The sequence below is a fragment of the Rhinopithecus bieti genome, unplaced genomic scaffold, assembly GCF_001698545.2.
Source record: "Rhinopithecus bieti isolate Rb0 unplaced genomic scaffold, ASM169854v2 scaffold_11933, whole genome shotgun sequence".
Classification (NCBI taxonomy): domain Eukaryota; kingdom Metazoa; phylum Chordata; class Mammalia; order Primates; family Cercopithecidae; genus Rhinopithecus; species Rhinopithecus bieti.
Genome location: NW_016806995.1, coordinates 243671 through 269597, shown reverse-complemented (window position 1 = coordinate 269597; position 25927 = coordinate 243671). Strand labels below are relative to the sequence as shown.

Here is a 25927-nt window from a genome sequence, read left to right as displayed (position 1 = left end):
GGGTTTCACCATGTTAGCCAGGATGGTCTCCATCTCCTGACCTTGTGATCCGCCCGTCTTGGCCTCCCAAAGTGCTGGGATTACAGGCGTGAGCCACCGCGCCTGGCCTATTAGTCTTTATTTTTGAGAAATCAAGGTGAACAGGAGAAGGATCTAATGACAGGAAGAAAAAGCATTCTTTTTTTTTAAGGGGAAAAGATAGCATTTGGAAATGATAATTTTTGAACAATATCTGGTCGGAAACAGAACAAATCAAGTAAGGTATTTGGCAGTTACCTAAAAGAACAGAAGGTATTGGGGAACATTAAGCATAATTTTATAAAGAACAAATCTTGGTATACCAATTTTATTTTCTACTTTGATAAAGTGATAGGCCATATGGACAAAATAAAAGAAGTTTCTTATATTTAAAAATATATAATACAGTTGGAAGTATAATTCACTGAGGTGCCTAATTTGGTATCACATGGTTCACTGAGGTTTCTGGTTTGATATCACATAGTAATCTCCAAAAAGTTATGTCCTTTGCCCCCATCTGTTAACACAGTTGGTGAGAAGGTATTGATAATTAGTGGCATGGTGTTTGGAAAGAACACTATGCCAGGAATCACACGCAAAATAAGGGGGAATCACGTTTATTGAGCACTTTTTATACAAAGCTCTATGCCAGGTACTTAGCAAACAGATACTTTTTTACTTCTTATAAAAGGTGTTGTTATCATTTCCCTTTCGCAGTTGAGTGATGCTCAAGGAGACTGCAGTTTCACACAGCTAGTAAGTGGCCAAGCTAAAACCCAGGACCTCTCCAAGGTCTGTTGACCTTGAACAAATTACTTGACCTCCCTGAGGCCTCTCTGTCTGTAAAATGGGGCTGATTACTCTTTATTATCTCTGGGAAAGGCACATGAAATAATAGATGCTAAAGTTTCTGAGAAACTCGAAGGCTCAGTCAACATATAACACCTGGCATCTGAAAGTAATCATTCCCATGGGTGGTATGTTACTATGTGTGAGAGAGGCAGCACAGTGGAGTGGTTAAGAGTGGCTCTACAACTTGGTTGTTTGAGTGCAAATCCTGGTTTTGCCGCTTACCAGATGGATGACCTTGGATGAGTTCCTTACCCTCTTTATGCTCAGCTGTAAAATGTGAATGTTTGTAGGATATAACTTCTAAAATTATTTTGAGGATTAATTGAACATGCTTAGAACAGCACTAGGCACATAGTAAATGCTGTGTGTCAGTTCTTAGTATTTGTATATTTTTGTTATTCACTTGGATGAAGAATTTGAAAGCTAGAAATATAGTTTACAGCTTAAAAGGTGAAACTAGTATTTCTCAGACTGGGAGCAATTTAGTGGAAATAAATATGAAATAGTTTCTGTTTAGGAATAAATAATTTACACAAATTTAAGATAGAATAAGATAGCACTAATGAGAGTAATTTTAGCTGCCATTCTCTGAGCAGTTACTGCATGGTCAGTCTTGAGGGCTTAAAAAATACAGCTTTAGTGATGGTTATACAGCAACGTGAATGTACTTAAAGCCACAGAACTGTATACTTAAAAATGGTTAAAGCGGTAAGTTTTATGTTATCTCACAATATACCCTAATTCATCCTCTTGGAAAGCCTCTGAAGTAAATATTATCTCCATTTTGTAACCTAAGAAACAGAGACATTGAAATAATTTGCCCAAAGTCACACAGTTAGCAGGTAAGAGAATATTGCCATCAAATGTGAATCCTGAAATTTACCCATTCCAGTAGTGCCTTGGAGACGGCACCATTAGAATGGGTAAATTTTAGGATTCATATTTGACTCTAAAGAGGACTACACTGTGAACAATCATTAATTGGAAGTATTTATTTGCGGGAAATTATATGACAGCCATTTGTCTGGATGTAAAACTTTATTCCTTGATTGTCCATATGTAGTTGTTTGATTGATCTTATCTTGGAAAAATTTAGGAACATAACATGTTAATAAACATAAATGTAGCAAGTTCTAGACGTATACAGTGATACAGTGATTTATATTCTTTTGTCATTTTCTTTTTAGAGGTCCATTAGCAGTTTTTAGTTTGGTGGTGAAGTATACATTTTGATGCTTCCTACTGCCATTAAAGTTAATATTCCAGATGTTACATACTGTCTAGGAGTTTTAGCTCTTCTGATTGCAGATGCTACAGACATTTTTTCTTTACTAGGCCTTTTTATTAGTATTTCATTGGTTTTCCTTATTAGTAAAAGATGAAGTTTCTAGAATTACTTTCCCTCCATTGTACTTTATCATTTTAACATTTTATTTTCATAAAGTAAGACAATACACAGGAATAAGCACAGGCATGTATTTATCTCTTATTCTGCCAGAGTCCTGACATAAGTAGGAATTGCTTGAACAGTTGAAATGATCTTCTCAGTGATAAAAGATACATTTTCCTACCCATCCGGTCAATCTTGATTTCTTTCTCTTCATACCAGTATTTGGAAGATGATAGAAACTACACTCTATCACTATGACTATGATAGAAACTACACTCTATCACTATGACTATCACTATGACTACATTTAGTTTAGCGATTACACCCTGCTAATGTAACTGAAAATAAATAGTAATGAATATTTTACTGTTTTTATCTCAAAGGTTTTATATTGGATTTTAAGTATATCTTAATATAAATCTGGTTGAATTGATAGTCTCAAAATATTTTGATTGCTGTCATCTCTGAGGAAGTGTACACACAAAAAATGCCATGGAGATTTGCCCTTTATCCTAATTTGTTTGTTATTATCAATACTTTAGATAAATAATAATTTTTTAAATTATGCAATTATAATGTGCCAGATATCATACTAGTCTTCTTATATACATTATTCTCATTTATGTCATTGTACAACTCTGTAAGTACAATTTTTTTTTTATTTAAGTTTCTTTTTTTTTTTTTTTTTTCCAGAGACAGGATCTCACTCTGTCACCCAGGCTGGAGTGCAGTGGTGTGATCATGGCTCACTGCAGCCTGAAACTCCTAGGCTCAAGTGATCCTCCCACCTCAGCCTCCTGAGAAGCTTGGACTACAAGCATGAGCCACCATGCCCAGCTAATTTTTTTTTTCTTTTGTTTTGTTTTATTTTGTAGAGATGTGGTCTCACTGTGTTTTCCAGGCTGGTCTTAAACTCCTGGCCTCAAGCAGTCCTCCCACTTCAACCTCCTGAAGTGGTAGAATTACAGGCATGAGCCTGCGCCTGGCTGTAATTACTATTCCCAGTTTTTACAGATAAAGGACCTGAGACATACAAGCTGACTTGCCTGACACCCCATTTCTTGTAAGTAGTAGAACCAGGAGTTGGATTTAGCAGTCTGGCTGTAGAGCCATCAATAGTTTGCATATGACAAAAAGCTGGAAGAAATAGTCAACCTGAAACACATGATGGAATTATAGTTCAGAATCATCTTGGTAGATAGAGGCACTGTGCTTAAACAAAATGCCATAAATGGGATTATAATAAATATAATGTGGTAGAATTCAGGTTTTGTTTGCCAATTCAACACATCATCTATTACTAACGCAGCTTTAAAAAAGGCATAAATGATTATACTACATTAATTTTAAAAGTATCCTTTTTATGGTCTAATTATGCCTGGAGTATTATTTCATATTTTTGACTTCATGTTTTAAGAGACAGTCATGCCAAAGTCCCATATGAGGGTGACTAAAATGGATGAAAAGTCTGGAAACTTTCATATCAATAATTGATTATGTATTAACTGAAACAAAAGACTAGAGAAAGACACAGTGGGAATTGATTATGTATTAAGGAATAAAAGACTGAAGAACAACATAATAAATAGTTAAAGGATTATGAAAAAGATGGTGTTCGGAAAAAAATTAACATGCAGGCCTGAGACTGCTATCCCTAGAAAGGTCTGCTTGCAAAGTTGGCCCTTGGCTGGCATCTGGGGGAACTTGGTTCTTGGATGGATTCCTGCCATTCGCTGATAAGAGTGGCTCACCTTGCCTAAAGTATATGAAGAGTGTGGTTTATGTCGAGCTCCTGCTTGCCTTTCCTTCCTCCATCTCTCTCTCCCTCCCTCCCTCCCTCCCTCCCTTCCTCCCTCCCTTCCTTCATTCCTTCCTCCCTTCCTTCCTTCTCTCTCTCTCTCTCTCTCTTTTCTCTCTCTCTCTCTGTCTCTCTCTCTCCTTTTCCTGGACTATTGGTACAGGGTAGGCAGAATGTGCCTAGATGATCAGCTCCTAGTAAAAACCCTGGGAACTAAGTCTCCAGTGAGCCTCCCTGATCATTTCATGTGTGTTGTTACAACTCATCGCTGGAGGAATTAATTATGCCCTCTGTGACTGCAGTGGGAGACAACTTTTAGAAGTTTGCACCTGGTTTCCTCCAGATTTCACCCCATGTGCCTTTTCCCTCTGCTGATTCTGCTTGGTATTCAGTGTAATAAATCATAGCCAAGAGTATGACTGTATGCTTTGAGTCCTCCCAGTGAATCACTGAATCTAGAGATGGTCTTGGGGACCCCTGGCACAGATAGATTAGTGGTTTTTGTTTGTTTATTTATGAGAAAGCCAAATTAGGATCAACGAATGGTGATTAGAATGAAATATTTGATTGACTAGAGAAAAATGTCTACCACTTGAGCTTTCTTCAGTAATGGAGCAGGCTGACAGTCTCACTCTGTCACTCAGGCTGGAGTGCACTGGCATGATCTCAGCTCACTGCAACCTCCGCCTCCCAGGTTCAAGCGATTCTCATGCCTCAGCCTCCCAAGTGTCTGGGATTACAGGCGCCCACCACCATGCCCAGCTAAGTTTTGTATTTTTGGTACAGACGGAGTTTCACCATGTTAGCCAGACTGGTCTTGAACTCCTGACCTCAAGCAATCTGCCCACCTCAGCCTCCCAAAGTGCTGGGATCACAGGCTTGAGCCACCTCACCCAGCCCAGATAAGGGACATTTTTGAAGTATTGTGTGCAGTAAGTAGAAGAACTCAGAATTTTGGGTTTTTTTAATTTTTTTTTTTTTTTTTTTTTTTTTTTTTTTTTTTTGAGACAGAGTCTTGCTCTGTCGCCCCAGGCTGGAGTGGCAGTGGCGCTATCTTGGCTCACTGCAAGCTCTGCCTCCCAGGTTCACTGCCTTCTCCTGCCTCCAGCCGTCCTGAGTACGCTTTGGGACTTGGCGCTGCCACCAGCCCAGCTAATTTTTTTGTATTTTTAGTAGGACAGGCGTTTCACCATGTTATGGACTGGGATGGTCCTCGATCTCCTGACCTTGTATTCTGCTGTCTCGACCTCGCCAAAGTGCTGGATTTACAGGCTTGAGCCACCGTGCCTGGCTGGGTTTTTTAATCTAAAAAATCTGATTATGCCAGGTGGTGGTGGTTCATGCCTATATAATTTTATTATTATTATTTTTTATTATTATTATTTATTTTTTTTTGAGACGGAGTCTCGCTCTGTCACCCAGGCTGGAGTGCAGTGGCCAGATCTCAGCTCACTGCAAGCTCCGCCTCCCGGGTTTATGCCATTCTCCTGCCTCAGCCTCCCGAGTAGCTGGGACTACAGGTGCCCACCATCTTGCCTGGCTAGTTTTTTGTATTTTTTAGTAGAGACGGGGTTTTACCGTGTTAGCCAGGATGGTCTCGATCTCCTGACCTTGTGATCCGCCCGTCTCGGCCTCCCAAAGTGCTGGGATTACCTGTATTATTTTTTAAATACCTGGTGGGAAACTTAAATTTGCCATTTAATCTGGTAGCCTTCAGCTACCTCTTTTGGTATGATTTTTGCTGTTTCATAGGCAGCAATCTAAGCTTGAAGACTTTCTCTCACTTACTGGAAGGACAAAGAATAGAACATGTGCCTCTTGTAGTAGTGCCAGTAGCTGGTGATTTTACCATCTTAGTCACCTTGATCTCTCTGATTCTCTGCTTTCATAATTTGAAAAAGCAAACAAAAAACCAGTCCCAATGATATACAGTACTAGTGCCCTTCCCAAAGTGGTCATTTGTATGAATGCATGCCTTTGGGATCTGAATTTTTTTTATAGCAACAAATGAACCTCTGGTTAAGGTTCCATTGGAACTCATGCAATGAAAGGTCACCCCTGGTTTATGGTGTATGGGTGTATTATAGCCCATTGTGCTTTCTCCCCTGACCATTACAAGAAGCTCAGCTGTTTTGCAGTTATAGCTACTTTTAAAATATGCTTGGTCAAGTAATATTTATAAGCAGCTTTAGAAAGGGCCAGCCAATTCATTCTACAGCTACTGACAGAAATCCTAGAGCTAAATTGGAAAGATTATGAAATCTTCTTAAAATACTTCAAAGAGAAGCACAATGAAGATAAGGGAATCCTGGCAAGATGTGCTGCAGCTGTCAGGTCCTGAAAAATTAGGAATCAAATTTTGACACTTGTAATTGAATCATCCACCCTTCTAAGTGAGCCCAGGCAAACCTGTGATATTTTTAGAACCTTTCAAATCACATTGTACTCTTTAGAGTTCATAGCAGGACCTGAGGCCCCTAAAATTTCCCAAGAGATAGAACAAAACAGAATCAAATAAATTTGGCTCAGTTCACTGTAATAGAAGTGTAGTGCATTATGCATGCAGTCTAGGTAATGCCACACTTTTAACCCCAAATTTTAAAACTTTTCATGGATTTTTTTTTTCTGGATACTTAACTGCTTGGACAGCAGTCGAAGCACCCATTAGAGATAGTAACAGCTGTGTGGTGGTGATTTGATTTATAATGGAAGCACAGAGACCTTGGATGGTGTGACTGTGTTCCACAGATGGATGTTCCTGTGTCACAAATTTCATTTAATACAGATTTCTACCCACATATATCATATTGATTATTACAGACTCTCTTAAAAGATTGAGCAGTTAACTAGCCACTACCATATGTAGATAATTACATTGGTTATGCTTGACTTGGTGAGATTTTCTAATTTACAGTTGAAAATGTGCCACTAACAGGTTAGAAAAGGTTAGTATAGTATTTGTATATGTGTTTATATGGCACTAGTTATGATGGGTGATTTAAAAAGACTGTCATTTTAGCAGATTACAAAGGCTGCTTTGAAACATTTTCTCTTGCCTTAAAACAAACAGCAACTCTGAGACCAGACTTCAGGGAATCCAAATAATTTATTGGAGCGTGACATGATGGCCTTTTCAGGTTTTCTTCAAGTCTGAAGTTCTGTCTAGAGCATAAGACACTGACAAATGAGCAGAAAGACGGTGGCCTTTGTGTGTATTCATGCCACTCCTAAACAGTTGGTTCTATCTCATCTCATGCCTAACTCCCTTGAGCCAATTCCTGTAGTTGTCTATGCTTATACATCATTTGATGAAATAACTGACAAAGATGTGATTTAATTAAGAAATGGAAAATAGCCTGGATGTTGTACTAACAGTATTTGAAAAGTGTTCATTCTAGTTATTTTTTCTAACTTACTGAACTTTGGTAAGTAGTATTAATTTTTCTATGGGTTCCTAGTGCTTTTTTATTTTAAAAAATGGCTCTGGCTGGACGCAGTGGCTGATGCCTGTAATTCCAGCACTTTGGGAGGTCAAGGTGGGAGGATCACCTGAGGTCAGGCGTTCTAGACCAGCCTGGCCAACATGGTGAAACCCTGTCTCCACTAAAAATACAAAAATTAGGCCAGGCAAGGTGGCTCACGCCTGTAATCCCAGCACTTTGGGAGGCCAAGGCAGGCAGATCACGAGGTCAGGAGATCGAGACCATCCTGGCTAACATGGTGAAAATCCATCTCTATTAAAAATACAAAAAAATTACCCAGGCATGGTGGCAGATGCCTGTAATCCCAGCTACTCGGGAGGCTGAGGCTAGAGAATCACTTGAACCTGGGAGGTGGAGGTTGCAGTGACTCGAGATTGTGCCATTGCATTCCAGTCTGGGAGACAAGAGCAAGACTCCGTCTCAGGAAAAAAAAAAAAAAATGGCTTTGTGGTTCTTAAACAATATAAAGTGCTTATTATATGATAGTCTTAAGTCTTCACAGCTAATTACTTTGAAAATCATTTTCATGCCAGATATCGAGGGAGAAAATTTACAGTAGGAGCAGCAGTTCTTGTTTCACATAAATTTCTAGAATGATGCCTGGAATCCATTAATTCTTTTGAGTTTTCTGATAAGCAAAAAACATTTATAAATGGTTATATTCTTAGAGAAATAAACTGCCTATCTATTACAGAAGCTAGCTCAGACTCTGATCATTACTCTTAAAGGCTGTAAAACATATTAAATACACAAAAGGAAAAAGAACATTTGTCAGTTTCCATTTTGATCACAAGGGAGCCGAGTCTTTAAAATTGGTCCTGAAGCCAGAAGCTACCACTATAAAGCATTAGTCCATTACAAAAGAGATAAAGATTAGAGTTTCACACAACTGAGGACTCTCTCAGCACCTGCTAGCATAAATCGTAAAGTATTAATCTTATTTGATCTCAGCATCTAAAATGATGGCTGCTCTTTCATAGAAGACTAACAGATTACAAATGTATATGAGTACAAATGATTAGTAATAGCTGCTATAATGGGCTTTCCTGCCCAGTGGCAAGCTTTGTAGTTCACTTTACTGACAAATTCGTTTGGTTTACCTGTTAATGATACACTATGGGAAGGTTTTTCCTTAATGTTCTAAGAATTTGTTGCTTACCTCCTATGCCTTTAAAAATTATTTTTTTCATTTATAGCTAAAGGTGACTGGCTGAGAGTTCTTTATAATATCTTGCCCAGCTACTGCAAAGGTTGAGTGGATTAATATCTTGGCACACCTGCAATATTTGTGGCACGTGTGTGTACCGGAGCATACCCCATTTAGGAAGCTCTGCTCCGGAGCATTGCTACTCAAAGTGTGGTCTGTAGACTAGTTTCAGTTCAGAGACTGTTAGTTTCTTCTAATCTGCAGCCATATAAATTGAGAGGAAACATTTAGAAACCCTTATAGTCATTTGACCTCGGTATTTTCATTATTTTACAAAAGTATCCGATGAACAAATGTTTAGAAATTTTTTAAAAAACTGGTCCTTTATCCTCAACAGATAGTTTGAGAAGTCCTGCTACTCGTAGAAGTGGAGTTGGTGAGCCATAGAATATGTACAGTTTCTACTTCAGGAGACAAGCCAAGTTGTTTTCCAGACTGTTGCTCTAAATTACATATCTTGCTCTCTACTTCCTCCACATCATCACCAACACTTGGTATTGAAAGATTTTTTATTTTTGCCAATTGGGTAGGTGTGAAAATGGCATCTCATTGTTGTCTTAATTTTTTTTTTTTTTAGATGGAGTCTCTCTCTGTTGCCCAGTATCTTCTCTGGCTTTGAGAAATTTGGCTCCCTTTTTCTATATTGCATTTATTTATTTGCTCAATCAGTTAACTTGCTTGTTTGCTCGATTTAAACAATCTATCAACTACTCCAGCCTCCTTCTTTACACACCAATTCTGTGCCCCTATCCCACCAACCACATTTTAACCCTCTGTGTCTATATTCCCCATGACTCCTCACTCACCCCTCTGTGTCCTTAGCTGCCAGGCCTGCTAGCCTATGTCTCTGTGTGTTTCCTCAGCCCCTAACCCCATCATTGCATATCCTTAGCCATTCAGCCTGTTGATCTGTACTTCCGTTAACTCCCCCTACTCCCCTGTGTCCCCAGTCACCAGCCTCCTGGTCCACACTTCTAATACAAATTCCCGAGTCCCCTCGTTTCCCAGTATCCTCGACCTCTGAACCCTGTACCCCGCCATACCTCTATGCAGCTCCCCAACCTTACTGGCACCTTCATGCAGCTCTCTTATCTACTGCCCACCTCTCCAGCCACCATTTTGACCCCTGTGAACCAGGAATGGAAGGGAAGAGGAGGGCAATTTTTACCCTTACTCTCATCTGAGTGTACAGCAGAGTTTACCAGAGGCTTCACAAATGATCAGGCCATTGCTCTGGCAGCTAATGGAATTAGTACTTATGTTTTATAAGTCTGAAGATTTAGTTTCAATGTGTTTGTCAGTTTTGGTTTTTGTATGACATTGAAGATTCAGAAATAACCTAAAATCCAAATGATAATTAAAAGAAACCACAAATGGAAGAAAAAACATTGATAATGTGTTTTCTTTGTTCTAAATAATTGTGGAATAGTAGAGCTCTTAGAATGGTTTGATGGCTACCTATTGCTTAATCATATGTAACTGATTAATCTGACCCAGACTACTCTTCTATTAGGTATTATATATAATGAATATCAAATAATAACCAATCAGCATAAAGCACACTCAGTAATTTGTAGGTTTGTTCTTTCATCAGAAACATTTATAGCTTTCAGCTTTTAAAAATAGTTCTGGAGCACAGCAAGATAGAGAAGGGGAAAATTGGCCTCTATATTACAGAGGATAGCAGATGAACAGGGTTGATTTCATTTTGGGCACTTTGCCCAGGACACTTTTAATAGCATATATAGTTACTCTAGGGATTCTGAATCTGTGGTTATGTCAGGCTTACACATTTATTCTTTAAAAGGAAAATTTGCAAGTTATTAGACTTCAGGTACATTAGTATGACTTAAATTTTTAATTTTTAAAGAAGTTTCTATAATGCAGTCATTGAAAATTTGTGGTGTGAGGGCTGGATTCCTTAATATTAAAACTAACCTAATCATGGATAGAAAAATATTTTAAACTTTCTTCTTCTAAAACACAGTGTGTTCCTCAGTTCTTTCAAAATTTTTTTTGTTTGTTGTTGTTTTGTTTGTTTGTTTTTTTGAGATAGAATCTCGCTCTGTCACCCAGGCTGGAGTGCACTGGCACTATCTCAGCTCACTGCAACCCCTGCTTCCCAGGTTCAAGCGATTCTCTTGTCTCAGCCTCCTGAGTAGCTGGGATTACAGGCACACTCCACCACGCCTGGCTAATTTTTTATATTTTTAGTAGAGATGAGGTTTTGCCATGTTGCCCAGGCTGGTCTCAAACTCCTGAGCTCACACAGTCCCACCACCTCAGCCTCCCAAAGTGCTAGGATTACAGGTGTGAGCCATTGCACCTGGCCAACTCTTTGAAAGTTTAAGTCAAGTTTAAAAGATGTCTAAACTAGGAATTGGAAGTTTATTTAACGTGAAGAATTTTTTATCTTAATATTTTAAAGGAATGTTTGTATACTCAGGAATCAAGTATTTTAGAAAAAAATTAAATGTTAGAGATGCCGTACTTTCTATTTTACTACTTTATAAGTTAGAATTATTGACCTTAGAATTTGCTTTAAAAATTGGAAGGAAAAGCCAGGCACAGTGGCTCATGCCTCTAATCCTAGCACTTTGGGAGGCCAAAGTGGGCAGATCACCTGAGGTCAGGAGTTCGAGACCAGCCTGGCCAACATGGTGAAATCCCATCTCTACTAAAAATGCAAAAATTAGCCAGGCATGGTGGTGTGTGCCTGTAATCCCAGCTACCCAGGAGGCCAAGGCAGGAAAATCGCTGGAACCCTGGAGGCAGAGGCTGCAGTGAGCCAAGATCGTGCCACTGCACTCCAGCCTGGGTGAGAAAGCAAGTCTCCGTCTCAAAGAAAAAAAAAATTGGAAGGAAAAATACCAATATGGGCTGGGCACAGTTGCTCATGCCTGTAATCCCAGCCCTTTGGGAGGCCAAGGTGAGTGGATCACCTGACGTCAGGAGCGAGACCAGCCTGGCGTGGTAGCAGGCACCTGTAATCCCAACTACTTGAGAGGCTGAGGCAGGAGATTCGCTTGAACCTGGGAGATGGAGGTTGCAGTGAGGGGAGATTGCGCTGCTGCACTCCAGCCTTTGAGACAAGAGCAAGACTCCATCTCAAAAAAAGAAAAATAACAATATGGTAATAGAGCTTGTGTTGGGATAGTGGCTTTGAGTGAACTTTTCCTTTTTTCTGTTTTCCAAAATTTCAACAATATGTTCATTACTTTTATTATTTATAAAATTATTTATTAACTATCCCCAAAATTAGCTTTAAGAAGCAGTGGACATTAAAAGGCTAAGATTCTTTTTTTTTTTTTTTTTTGAGACGGAGTCTCACTCTGTTGCCCAGTCTGGAGTGCAGTGGCTCAGTCTCACGGCAACCTCTGCCTCCCGGGTTCAAGCAATTCTTCTGCCTCAGCCTCCCAAGTAGCTGGGACTACAGGCACATGACTGGTCTTGAATTCCTGGACTCAAGCAGTCCCCTGCCTCAGCCTCCCAAAGTGCTGGGATTATAGGCGTGAGCCAACTTGCCCAGCCAAAATTATTTTATATAGTACAAAAATCTGGAAATTATTAGTAGTCTTAATACAGAAGAGGAAGTGTTTTTAAAGTATTATGTTCTGTTTCAGAAATATCAGAAATTTCTGGCATTTTCTTCTGGCGTTTGCTTCTTACATTGAGCAATACTGTACAGTCATACATTGCTTAATGACAAGGATACATTTTGAGAAATGCACCGTTAGGCAGTTTTGTTGTTGTGTGAACATCATAGACCTTACGCAAACCTTGATGATATAGCCTACTACACAACTAGACTGTATGCCATAGCCTATTGCTCCTAGGCTGCAAACTTGTGCAGCATGTTACTATATTAAATAGTGTAGGCAACTGTAACAGAGTGGTAGGTATTATTTGTTTATCTAAACAGACCTAAACTTAGAAAAGGTACAGTGAAACTATGGTATTGTAGGCCAGGCACGGTGGCTCACGCCTGTAATCCCAGCACTTTTGAGGCCAAGTCTGGTGGATCACTTGAGGCCAGGAGTTCAAGAGCAGCCTGGTCAACATAGTGAAACCCCATCTCTACTAAAAATACAAAAATTAGCCAGGCGTGGCGGTGGGTGCCCCTAATCCCAGCTACTCAGGAAGCTGAGGCAGGAGAATCGCTTGAACCTGGGAGGCAGAGGTTGCAGTGAGCCAAGATGATGCCATTGCACTCTAGCCTGGGCGACAGAGTGAGACTCCACCTAAAAAATTGTGTATATGATATTGTAATATTATACAAAGAAATCTTTCTTTCTTTCTTTCTTTCTTTCTTTCTTTCTTTCTTTCTTTCTTTTTTTCTTTCCTTCTTTCCTTCTTTCTTTCTTTTTCTTTTTCTTCTTTCTTTTTCCCTCCCCTCCCCTCCCCTCCCCTCCCCTCTCCTCTCCTCTGCTCTCTTCTTTTCTTTTCTTTCAAGACTGAGTCTCACTCTGTCGTCCAGACTGGAGTGCAGTGGTGTGATCTCAGCTCACTGCAACCTGTGCCTCTGGGTTCAAGCGATTCTCTTGCCTCATCCTCCTGAGTAGCTGGGATTACAGGTGAGTACCACCACGCCCAGCTAATTTTTGTATTTTTAGTAGAGATGGGATTTCACCATTGAAGGAGGGGCAGGCACCAGGCTGGTTTCGAACTCCTGACCTCAAGTGATCCAACCATCTTGGTCTCCCAAAGTATTGGGATTACAGGCGTGAGCCCCCACACCCAGCCTTGAATTCCTTTTAAATATTATGCTACTTTGCTCTTCCAAACTCTAGTTGGTATTACTTAATAATGGGGTGTTTCCATTAGAGTTGTAACTTTTTTCCATTATTAGTTATAACGTTGATATCATGGGTAGGTAAATAGATAAATTAGATAACTACGAGTTTTCACTAACTTGGGATATTCTTAGCTTTTTAACATTTGGAATGGGTACCATCCCAGTGTCTCAGATGTCTGATAGCAATATATAGTCACAGTACATTTCTTAAGTGATAAATAGTAGCCACGAGTGTTGGTGGTTCTGGTTGGCTATATTAGTCCCAGTAGTCCAATGGACTGCTACCAAAATAGTACAGTACATGAGATATACCGTGATAAAACCACAACTAGAATTGTGGTCATTATCTCCTCCTTTTCTTCTTTTTTAAAGCTTTTATTTTATAAGATTGTGTTTCTGTTTTCCTAATCCTTATTTGTAAAGTCTAAAATGAATAACTTTTATATAAGGATTTAGAATATTTAAGGCCAGGCACGGTGACTCATGCCTGTAATCCCAGCACTTTGGGAGGCCAAGGCAGGTGAATCACTTGAGTCGAGGACTTCAAACCAGCCTGGGCAACATAGTGAAATCCCATCTTTACAAAAAATGCAAAAATTAGCCAGGCGTGTTGCTCTGCACCTGGGGGCCTCCTACTCAGGAGGCTGAGGCAGGAGAATTGCTTGAGCCCAGGAGGTTAAGGCTGCAATGAACTGTGATCCCACTACTGCACTACAGCCTGGGCAACAGAGCAAACCCTATCTCGAAATATATATATATATACATGCACACATATATATATACACATAAATATTTTATATGTATACATATACATATACACATAATATATACATATATTTGTACATATGAGTCAAAAAATTAAAAACACAAAATATTTAAACACTCTGGGTGACAGAGTGAGATTTGGTCTCAAAAAAATAAATAAGTATAGGAATTCATTTGGTAAGTACTGTTTATTATCTATTACGTATTAGGCACTGTGCCAGATACAGAGGATACAACGCAGAGTTGCTTAGAGCAAGATACTTGCAGGTCCTGCCCTCATCAAGCTTAAGGAATAGTGGGGAAAACAAATACTGAACTGAAATTTAAAATGGTGGCAATCGTTACACAGAACTGAATAGGCTCTGCAAATAAGTAACAGGAGTTTAACCTGGGTAGGGATGAAGACAGGAAGGTGGGGTTTGAGAAGTTATCTAATAAAACTAAATTATTAAGTTATTATATAATTATATAAAGTCTTAAAACGAAGTTATATATGTGTGACACATGTTGGGAAGTAGAAAAGAAAAAATGTTAATACATTGAGTTTATACAGATGTATGATATTTAGCTACTACTTTTCTACTCATTGGATTACATGCTGTGTTTCTTTTACAGTTCAAACGATATGTCAGTAAACTTCGAAGCAAGAGTACAGTTTTCAAAAAGAAACATCAGATAATAGCTGAACTTAAAGCTGAATTCGGTCTTTTGCAGAGGACTGAAGAACTTCTTAAGCAACGTCATGAAAATATTCAACAACAATTGGTAATATGGTATTTTCTTGGGCTACTATAAATACAAATGCCAGGAGATTTATGGGTTACAGCTTTATACTGAGGTCATTGTTTTACTGGAAAATCATAAAAGTATTACTTTTCTCTGATTAATTACAGACATGTCATATAAGTTGATTCATTTATTTTTAATGTAGCAGTAAGCACTGGCTTTTGTGTGTGTGCCGACTTTGGGGTTATTAATAGAATAACTTGAATTCCAAGTAGGTTTTTTCTTTTGGTTAGTTAATATGAGTAAAATTATCATACCAAGAGAGTGACTGTAAAATTTTTTTTTATCATGGCCTGCTGGGCAGGAATTTCTAAGCAGCTACTTCCAAGAAGCTTTAGAAAGAAATATCCAGGAAAGTGCTGTGTGGAAGTCTGCTTCCAGGCTTATTCCTTATGTGTTTGTGCCTTAGTTGTCTGAGAAGAGTTAAACCCAAAGTAGTCCAACAGCAAGGTTGTTCTAATTGTGGATGCCAGTTCCTCAGGGTTTTCTTCATTTGGCTTTTATTTTTTCTTTCACCAATGGGGAAACTGTTTCATCTGGGTGCTGGTTTACCAGCTAGCAATAATCTGGTAGAGGTAAGTGGAATTTCAGCCTGTTGTGTTTCCTTTTAACTGGCAATATGAACTGTCTCATGCTGATGAATATTATTTGCTTTTAGGGAACTTAAGGTTGAAAATTTACTGTGAATCAACATGGATTCTAACAGCACTAACTTTAAAACTGATAGTAGTAACTACATTATTGTTTACTTCAAAATATTTTCTAATTTCTATTGTGATTTCTTTGACTTTTTGGTTATGGCTTAAAATCAAACATTTGGGGGATTTTCTAGTTACCTTTCTATTATGAATTTCTAGGTTATTTTCATTGTGACCAGAGAGCACACTCTGATTTCAGTCCTGTGAAATCTGTAGTCTTGCATTATGGCCCAGCGTATGGTCTGTTTTGGTAATTGTTTCATGTGCAATGAAAGGAATGTATATTGTGCAGTTGTTGGGAATAGTATTCATTTTTTTTTTTTTTTTTTTTTTGAGATGGAGTCTTGCTCAGTCACCTAGACTGGAGTACAGTGGTGCGATCTCAGCTCACTGCAAGCTCCACCTCCCAGGTTCACGCCATTCTCCTGCCTCACCCTCCCGAGTAGCTGGGACTACAGGTGCCCACCATCACGCCTGGCTAATTTTTCGTATTTTTAGTGGAGATGGCGTTTCATCGTGTTAGCCAGGATGGTCTTGATCTCCTGACCTCGTGATTCGCCCACCTTGGCTTCCCAAAGTGCTGGGATTACAGGCATAAGCCACTGCGCCCGGCCGGGAATAGTATTCTAAGTATGTCAATTCAGTCAGTATGTTAGCCATGATATTCACATCTTCTATATTCCTGTTGATTTTTTGTCTGCCTGTTCCATCAGTTACTGAGATAAGTGTGTTAAAAATCTCTAACTATAATTATTGCTTTGTTGCCTTTTTTAGTTCCATCAGTTTTTGCTTTATATTTTTTTCTTAAGTTGGGTTCCTAGAAGCAGAGCTTGAGAAGGGAATTCTTTGTGCTAGTGATTTATTGAGGGAGTACCTTCAGAAGGAGGAGAGTGAGGGAAGCAGATGAGGCAACAGAAAAAAGCCAAGCAAGAAAAAGACATGGTCTGAACTGGAGTTGGCTTCATTCTGATCCCACAATCAACTTTGGAACAAGTTGCACTGGAGTTGATTCCACCTTGATGCAAGGGGGCTGGCCTTTTGTACTGCATGGCAGTCAGTCATTTGGCTGTGGTCAGGTGTAACCTCTTAGGTGAGACACCTCCCATTTGGCTGAGGGCACTCTCTGGAGAGGAGTGTAACTATGAGCTATTTAGCAGTCAACACTCATAACAGTTTGCAAATGAGGTCTGAGTGGGGCACCAGCAACATCTACTACAGTTCACCCCTTGCACTAGTAGAATCTACTTGTTTGTCGCATTAAATTTACTCCACCCAGCTATAGCTTCTATAGGATTCTGGTTGGTCACAATTTCTAGGAAAACTTATAGGAGAAAGATTTGAGAGAGAAATGGAAACTCTCACTGCTACATTTGGTTCCAAGGACATAACTGATATTCAACATCTCCTTCCTTTACTGTCTATTCTAGAGTTCCCTCACCTCAGCTAGCACCTCTTCGGTTTCGATGACTTACTTGGTGGGATGACCCAGTTCCTTATCCTTGAGAAGTGTGAGACTCTAGTAATCATGCCCTTACCAGGCCATGGTTGCTATACTTCCCCATTTACAGTTAAAACTGGGCATGGGAATACTAAGATATGCCCTAATGGATCATCTGAGTCCTAAATATATTTCTTTCTGTCCCTATTATATAGCAGCATCTATATAGCCTTATGATATCCTGCTTTCTTTGCCTGCTATCCTATTGACATGAGGAGCCCAAGTGACCAGATGGTAGTCAGAACATTAAATGTCAAGGGCCTCTTAACGTGCCTTCTGATGGAAGCATGCCCACTCTGGCAACCAGAACACCTATACCCACAGAGCCTAAAGTTGGTCTGGAAGGGAAGCATAATTCCCTAAAGTGGATCAATGGGGATCGTGGTTAGTGGTGACACCTATACTTTCATCTCATGGTTCTGAGACCTATGCTTTCTGTTGGGAACATAGCACCATATCATGGGCATTGGTTTAAGGTGTATACCCCATCCTAAAGGTAGAACTCGTTTTCATAGGCCATCCAGTTCCAAGCTGGGGCCTTAAGTTTAAGACACTGGTCCACTATTCTGTCAGGCCATCAGCTTTCCAGATAGTGTAGTATGTGGTAAAATTACTAAATTATATGGTCATATGAAAGCTATCATACTTCCTTTGCTGTAAAGTGTATCCCTTGGTTTGAGGTGATATTATGTGAGATTCTACATCAGTAGACTGAAGCCCTTTGATAGCCCAAGACTCTTAGCCCTTGGATAGTACTGCTGGCTGAAGTACAATGGGCAAGAAGGACAAACCTATACCCAGAATATGGATCAGTCCCATTAAGGATGAAATGTCACCCTTTTCAGGGCAGAAAGAGTCTGATGTTATTAAATTGCCACAAAATAGGGGGTTAGTTTCCTCAAGGGATGATTCCATACCCAGAGCTCAGGATTGGTCCCTGTTGCTGGCGGGTCAGACGTTTGATATTGGCAGTAGCTAGATGAGCATGGATGAGAGAGAGCCCATGCTGTTTGGCTCATACATAACTTCCATCTCTACCAACAAAGCCATTCTGTTTGTGAGTCCACTGTTTAAGCACTGTGTGGGCCAGTGTCAGAGGCTGACTGACATCTGCTGGCCAAATCATCCTTTCCACTTAGTTGTTCAGTGCCTCTTCTGCAGTGGACATTTTCCAGTTTCCATGTAATAAAAAGATCTTTATACTTAGTGCCTACACCCATAGGTTCATCCACATGCCTCTTTCCTGGACCTCCTTGTCCTTGCTGTCTTGCATCTTCCAGGGCCTTGACCAACAAGCTGAGCCATTTGCCACTGCCCAGAGGATACAGGATAATCTGGGGATTCAAGGTTCTTAAGTGGGTCTATCCATATACCCTCATCCCAGACTCAGCACCCTTTTTCTTCTCTGTCAGGGCCCTGACTTTGGCATGGAATTTGCCTAGACTAAGAATTCAACTTTCTCTGGAGTTTTGCCAGTCTTAAAATTAAGTCCTGTGCCTGGTTTTCAGCTCCCTCTGCCCTTTAGCCATGGGAAATGAGGGTTTCTTTAAAGCCCTTAAGGAGGTTCTCTAACTTGATCACTTTGCTTTAAATTACAAATTAATGGATTTGAGCCTGTTATCTCTTCAACCATCAGTGGAGATTAGTGATAGCCACCCCAATTCCATAGTCCTTATAGTTACTATTTCTCCTCAAATGCCAGAAACATTACACTGTCTAGTACATCTTTGTATCAGTTCAGATCCTCCAAGAAGCAGACATTGAGATGGGATTACATGTACAAGAGATTTATTGAAGGACACACTTATGAAGGATAAAGGGAAGGGAGCAGGAAGAGGCAGGGAAAGCCTTCAGGCTCTGATCCAGGTCTGACACCTGTGAAAGGAGAGGGCAAAGGAATGAAGATTGGGTAGAAATAGCCTCAAACTTCAGCACAACTCTGAGAAAGTTTTGGTCAGGTTAATGAAGAGTTCCTGAGCCAGTCACCTATTAGAGGAGTCCCTTGTCAGGCAGGACTGGGCCAACACTAGTACTACTGCTGTGCTCAGTCATTGGCTGAGAGCAGCTCCAGGGAAGCATAGTGTTGGTGCAAACATGGTGATGAACCCAAAGGGGCAGCAGCTATGGATATCAGTCAGCTCTGCTCCCCTCAGCCAACTCTCTTGAAAGCAATCTGAGCCATAAAATTTTGCTGGCCACTACAATCCCCATCCACCTGTATTCTTCTTCCCCAATTCACCACAAATGAAAGTCTTATTAGTTAGTTGCACTGCTACAACATGCCCGGGACTGTCAGTACTCTACCTGCCACAGTGATAGAGTCCTTAGTTCCATTTAGCCAGTGAGTGATTGCACTCTAGTGCTTATGCCAGAGATTATAATATACACCCTTGACTGATTACAGTCTTCACTAATTTTTTTTTTTTTTTTTTTTTTTGGTGACAGAGTCTGTCTCTGTTGCCCAAGCTGGAGTGCAGTGACATGATCTCAGCTCACTGTAACGTCCACACCCCAGGTTCAAGTGTTTCTCCTGCCTCAGCCTCCCAAGTAGCTGGGACCACAGGAGTGTGCCACCACACCCGGCTATATTTTTGTATTTTGTTTTAGTAGAGACAGGTTTCACCATGTTAGCCAGGATGGTCTCGATCTCCCGATCTTGTGATCCACCTGCCTCGGCTTCCCAAAGTGCTGGGATTACAGGTGTGAGCCACCACGCCCAGCCAGTCTTCACTAAATTTTTACTTTTGCTGTGTCCTGGGCAATGCAAGAACCTAAAACACTTTAACTTTGTTTACCACCTTCCCATATTTAGTGCTATGGTTGATAATGTTTTTTAATTCTAAGTACAGTTTTCTTGAGAAAGGGTCTTGTTCTGTTGCCCAGGCTGGAATGTAGTGGTACAGTCAGAGCTCACTGCAGCCTCAACCTCCTGGGCTCAAGTGATCCTCCCAAGTATCTGGACTACAGGTGTGCATTACCACACCCAGCTAATTTTTGTGTGTATTTTTTTCAGAAATGGGGTCTCACTATGTTGTCCAGGCTGGCCTCAAACTCAGGGGCTCAGGCAATCCTCCTACCTCAGCCTCCCAAAGTGCTAGGATTACAGGTGTGAGCCACTGTGCCTGGGCCTAAATAGAATTTAAATCGTACATGATATTGTATTCAATATTATTCTAGATTATCTACCTGTTTATTCTTTTCATGGTTCTTCTTTTCTTCCTTCATCATCTTTCTTCTATTGGTATCTGCCTAATGAGCTCACCTTAAGTATTTCATTTAGTTCAGGCCTGCTGAAATCTTCTCAGTTTTTGTTTTTCTTAAGACACCTGTGTTCTACGTTCATTTTGAAACACATTTTTACTGAATGTAGAATTTCTGGTTGGCAGCTATTTTCTTTCAGCACTTTAAAGATTTAATTCCATTTTCTTCTGGCTTCCATTATTTATTTCATAACATCAACTGTACATCTTGTTTTTTTTTTTTTCAAGGTAGTCTGTTATTCTCTGGTTGTTTTTAAGATCTTCTCTCTGTGTTTGGTTGTTCAGTGGTTTTACTATGACTTTTCTAGGTATGATTTTCTTTTTTATTCACCTGGCTTAGGGTCTGTGAAGCTTCTTGAATATGTGGCTTGCTGTCTTTGTTCATTTTTGAAAAGTTCTCAGCCATGTTTATTTATTTATTTATGTCTTTCTTTCTTTCTTTCTTTCTTTTTAAGACAGGGTCTCACTCTGTTCTCCAGGCTGGAGTGCAGTGGTGTGATCTCAGCTCATTGCAGCCTTGACTTCCTGGGCTCAGGCAATTCTCCCACCTCAGCCTCCTAAGCAGCTGGGCCCACAGGCCTGAGCCGCCATGCCCAGCCTTTGTGTGTGTGTGTGTGTATTTTTGGTAGTTTTTTTAGAGACAGGATTTTGCCATGATGCCCAGGCTGGTCTTGAACTCCTAGGTCCAAATGATCCACCTGCCTCAGCCTCTCAAGGCTGGGGTTACAGGCATGAGCCACTATGCCCAGCTCAGTATTTCTTCAATTATTACTTCAATCTTATTCTGTCCTCTTTCACTTTAACTCCAACTACATGCATGTTGGACATTTTCACCATTTTCCATGTATTTCTTATGGGCTTGGTGTTTTTCTTTTTCTTTTTTCCATTTTCTATTATTTTTTTCCTCTCTGTGATTCAATCTGTATTTTTTTTCTACTGTGCTATTTTCCAGTTGATTAATCTTCTTCTTTTTTGTGTGTCTCGTCTGTTATTTAATTCATTTGTTGAATTCTTAATATCAATTATTATATTTTTCAGCTTTAGAATTTTCCATATGACTCAATTTTATAGATTGCAGTTATTTGTAACATTCTTCAACTTTTTGTTTATTTTCTTGAATATATTAATCACAGCTATTTTAAAGTTCGTGTTTGAAATTTATTTGAGCACCTATTTCTGTTGTCTGTTTTTTGTTTTTGTTTTTTTTTTTTTCGAGACAGAGTCTCACTCTATCACCCAGGCTAGAGTGCAGTAGTGTGATCTTGGCTCACTGCAACCTCTGCCTCCTGGGTTCAAGTGATTCTCCCACCTCAGCCTCCTGAGTAGCTGGGACTACAGGCACCCACCACCACAGCCAGCTAATTTTTTGTATTTTTAGTAGAGACGAAATTTCACCATGTTGGCCAGGCTGGTCTTGAACTCCTGACTTTAAGTGATCTGCCCTTCTCGACCTCCCAAAGTGATGGGATTACATGCATGAGCCACTGTTCCTGGCCATGTATTTTTTTCTCTTGATTTTCATTCATTTGGGCCTATTACTTTGCTTACTTAGTAATTTTTTTATTGAATGTTGGTGTACAAAGTGTCGTTAAATTTTAGAAGCTCTGACTATGTTTGTTTTTAATTTTTTATTGAATGTTGGGTATAAAAGTGTCATAAATTCTAGGAAGCTCTGACTATATTTGTTTTTCTATAAGGAGGATTTAATTTTTTTCTGGAAAGTTACCTTGATCAAGTTGAGGGTAGGTTTTTTTGTTTGTTTTTTTTTCCTTAAGCTGGTATTTCTCCAGTTTTCTCTTAATCCAAAGATACAGTTCTTATACCTGTGGTAGAGACTTTAGGAAGTAGTCCTTACTCCAAGGATGTAGGTCTTACTCCTAGGTTATAGCCCTTCTAAGGAGTAGACCTTCTAGGTTTTCAGTTGATAATGTGAGGCATTTACCAAAGCCCGTGCACCCTGGCAAGTCTTGAATTCCTACCTTTATCTCTCTAGTACTGTGAGAGTGCTGCAATCTTTGCTCAGCTCTTTAATAACCCATCTGTTGATTCCCACTTGGTTTTTGAGAGTCTTACTCTGCTTATATATATCCTAAGATTTGGTAATGCCTAAAGAGGAAACTGCATACAGAATTTGGGGTTAATTCTCTTTAGGTCCCAGTCCTACTGACAGGCCAAAATCTTAACTCTTCTTCCATTCTGCCTTTCCTTGTCTTTCTTTCATTTTGGTTCTTTCATTCTCTTCTGAACTCTCTTCAATACAGTTTTCACACTTACCATTCAACTAAAATATCTTTTGTCAGGCCGTGCACGGTGGCTCATGCCTGTAATCCCAGCACTTTGGGAAGCCAAGGTGGGTGGATCACCAGGTCAGGAACTCGGGAGTTGGAGGTTGCAGTGAGCCAAAATCACGCCACTGCACTCCACCCTGGTTGACAGAGTGAGACTCTGTCTCAAAAAAAAAAACAAAAAAGGCCAGGTACAGTGGCTCACGCCTGTAATCCCAGCACTTTGGGAGGCCAAGGCGGACAGATTACGAGGTCAGGAGATCGAGACCATCCTGGCTAACACAGTGAAACCCTGTCTCTACTAAAGAATACAAAAAATTAGCCGGGCGTAGTGGCAAGTGCCTATAGTCCCAGCTACTCGGCAGGCTGAGGCAGGAGAATGGCATGAACCCAGGAGACGGAGGTGGCAGTGAGCCAAGATTGCGCCATTGCACTCCAGCCCGGGCAACAGAGCGAGACTCCATCTCAAAAAAAAAAAAAGTCTTTTGTCAGGTCACTAATACCTTCACATTGCCAAATCCAATGATTAATTATTAGTCCTTTTCTTACTTGACCTAGTAGCAGCATTTAGCATAGTTGATCACTCCACCTTCCTGTAAAACTTCTTCTGTCTTCTAAGACACTACACTTCCCTGGTTTTTCTTCCAAACTAACACTCCTATTCCTATTCCGTTGCGATTTTTTATCATTTCTTTAAAGTTTAAATGTTGGGTTCCCTAGGCTTAGCCCTTGGATCTCCTTTCTATCTTTACTTCCTTGGTGATCTTATCCTATCTCATGGTTGTAAAGGCCCCCTTATATTGTGACAACTCACCAATTTATATCTCCAGCCTAGATTTCTCCTCTAATTCCAGTCTTTTTTTTTTTTTTTTTTTTTTTTGCGACGGAGTCTCACTCTGTTGCCCAGGCCGGAGTGCAGTGGTGCAATCTCGGCTCACTACAACCTCCACCTCCCGGGTTCAAGTGATTCTCTTGCCTCAGCCTCCCAAGTAGCTGGGATTACAGGTGCCCACCACCACATCCGGCTAATTTTTATATTTTTAGTAGAGACAAGATTTCGCCATGTTGGCGAGTCTGGTCTCAAACTCCTGATCTTAGGGGATCTGCCTGCCTCAGCCTCCCAAAGTGGTGGGATTACAGGTGTGAGCCACCAGGCCTGGCCTAATTCCAGTCTTACACATATAACATCTTGTCCTCTCAATTTTGATACCTAATATATATTTCAAATTTTTAACATGTCCAAAAATAAACTTCTGATCTGCATCACCTCCTCAAACTAGTCCCCATTCTTCTTCATCTCAACAACAATGGAAGCTTCAACAAGGGAAGCTTCAACAATGGAAGCTTCATCCTGTTAGTCTCTCAAGTCAGAAACCTTGAACTCATTCTTTATCCCTTACTTTTGTTCACATCCCTGCATCTAATTTTCACATTATCTTGTTGGATCTGCCTTCAAAAGAACCATTTCTCATTACTTCTGTCACCACCACCCTGATTCATACTACCATTTTCTCTAACTTGAACTATTGAGATGGTCTTCTAATTGTTCTCCCTGCTCCTACCTAGCCTGATCTCAGCACAGGTGTTAAAGTGATCATTTTTAAATTGCCCTAACTCTGAACCTTTCAACAGCCTCCCATGTCATTTTAAATAAAACAAAGCTGTTTCATCTGCTTAAAAATAAGATAACAATATAACTTATTATCTAAACTAGGATACTTTTTAGGGAGTGCAAGGGACAGTAGATATACACTGAGACCTAGCAAACCAGCTGAGCTCCATGTAACCCCTCCTTTATCCCCACCTTATTCTCACTGCACCTCCTTACTGTTTCTTGAACTGGCCAAGTTTGCTCCCAGCTTTTGCACTTGCTGATTCCCTAACTTCCTACAGGGCTTTGCTTGGATGTCATCTTCTCAGGATCATCTTCTCTAACTACCTTGTGGTTATACTATATTTATTTATTTACTTATTTACATATTGCTTATTTATTCCCACTAGTCGTAAGCTCTGTGAGGGAAGGGATCTTTTTTTCCTGTTCTATTCGCTGCTGTATACCTGGTGCCTGGAACTGTGCTTGACACATTTAAACATATAATAAATATTGGATGAGTGAACAAATGCAAGTACAGCTAATCAATTGAGAATTCATTCTTTCATCAAATGTTTATTGAATTTATCCTATGTTTTAGGTTCTGTGCTAAGTACATAACATTATTATAAAGTCTACAATTAGAAATACTTCCTATGTACCTGAAGATACCATAGATTTATAATATATAAAGGCTTGTAATTGAATGAACTAATAATTGAAGTCAACGAAGATTGTCCTTTAGGATTCTAAACTAATTCTATTTACAATTTTTTGTTATATATGAAACTTGTATATTTCTTATGGGAGCCAGCAAGGTTTTGACACGTTTTGTGGCCTTTTTATTTTTCACTTATAGCAAACTATGGAGGAGAAAAAGGGTATATCTGGATATAGTTACACCCAGGAAGAGCTAGAAAGAGTATCTGCACTGAAGAGTGAAGTTGATGAAATGAAAGGACGAACATTGGATGATATGTCTGAAATGGTGATGATACTTTTATTTAAATTTTCTTTTATTGTGTAGCTAGAAGGCAGGTGTTTTGTTTTTATTTTCAGTGAAACATTCACCTGTTAATTTCTGTACATTATATTCTTTCATCTTTTTTTTTTTTTTTTTTTTTTGGCAGAGTCTCGCTGTATTGCCCATGCTAGAGTGCAGTGGCATGAATTTGGCTCACTGCAACATCTACCTCTGGGTTTCAAGTGATTCTCATGCCTCAGCCTCCTGTGTAGCTGGGGCTACAGGTGTGTGCCACCATGCTCAGCTAATTTTTGTATTTTTAGTAGAGACAGGTTTCACCATGTTGGCCAGGCTGGTCTCAAACTCCTGATCTTAGGTGCTCCACCTGCCTCGGCCTCCCAAAGTGCTGGGATTACAGGCATGAGCCACTGTGCCTGGCCTTATCTGTCTTTATCAATCTCTTTTAAATTTTTTTCATCCTAGTAAGGTTGTTTAAATTCTAATTGTTCTGGCCGGGCGCGGTGGCTCAAGCCTGTAA

At 39.9% G+C, this 25927-nt stretch overlaps 1 protein-coding gene across 1 annotated transcript in view; it reads left to right on the top strand.

The window, feature by feature from the left end:
• IFT81 (intraflagellar transport 81) overlaps window positions 1–25927 on the top strand; it is a 96414-nt gene that overhangs the window by 41306 nt on the left and 29181 nt on the right. Inside the window, 2 exon segments of the mRNA XM_017879671.1 lie at window positions 14923–15072; window positions 25285–25413. Of these exon segments, the coding sequence (XP_017735160.1) occupies window positions 14923–15072; window positions 25285–25413 (279 nt within the window).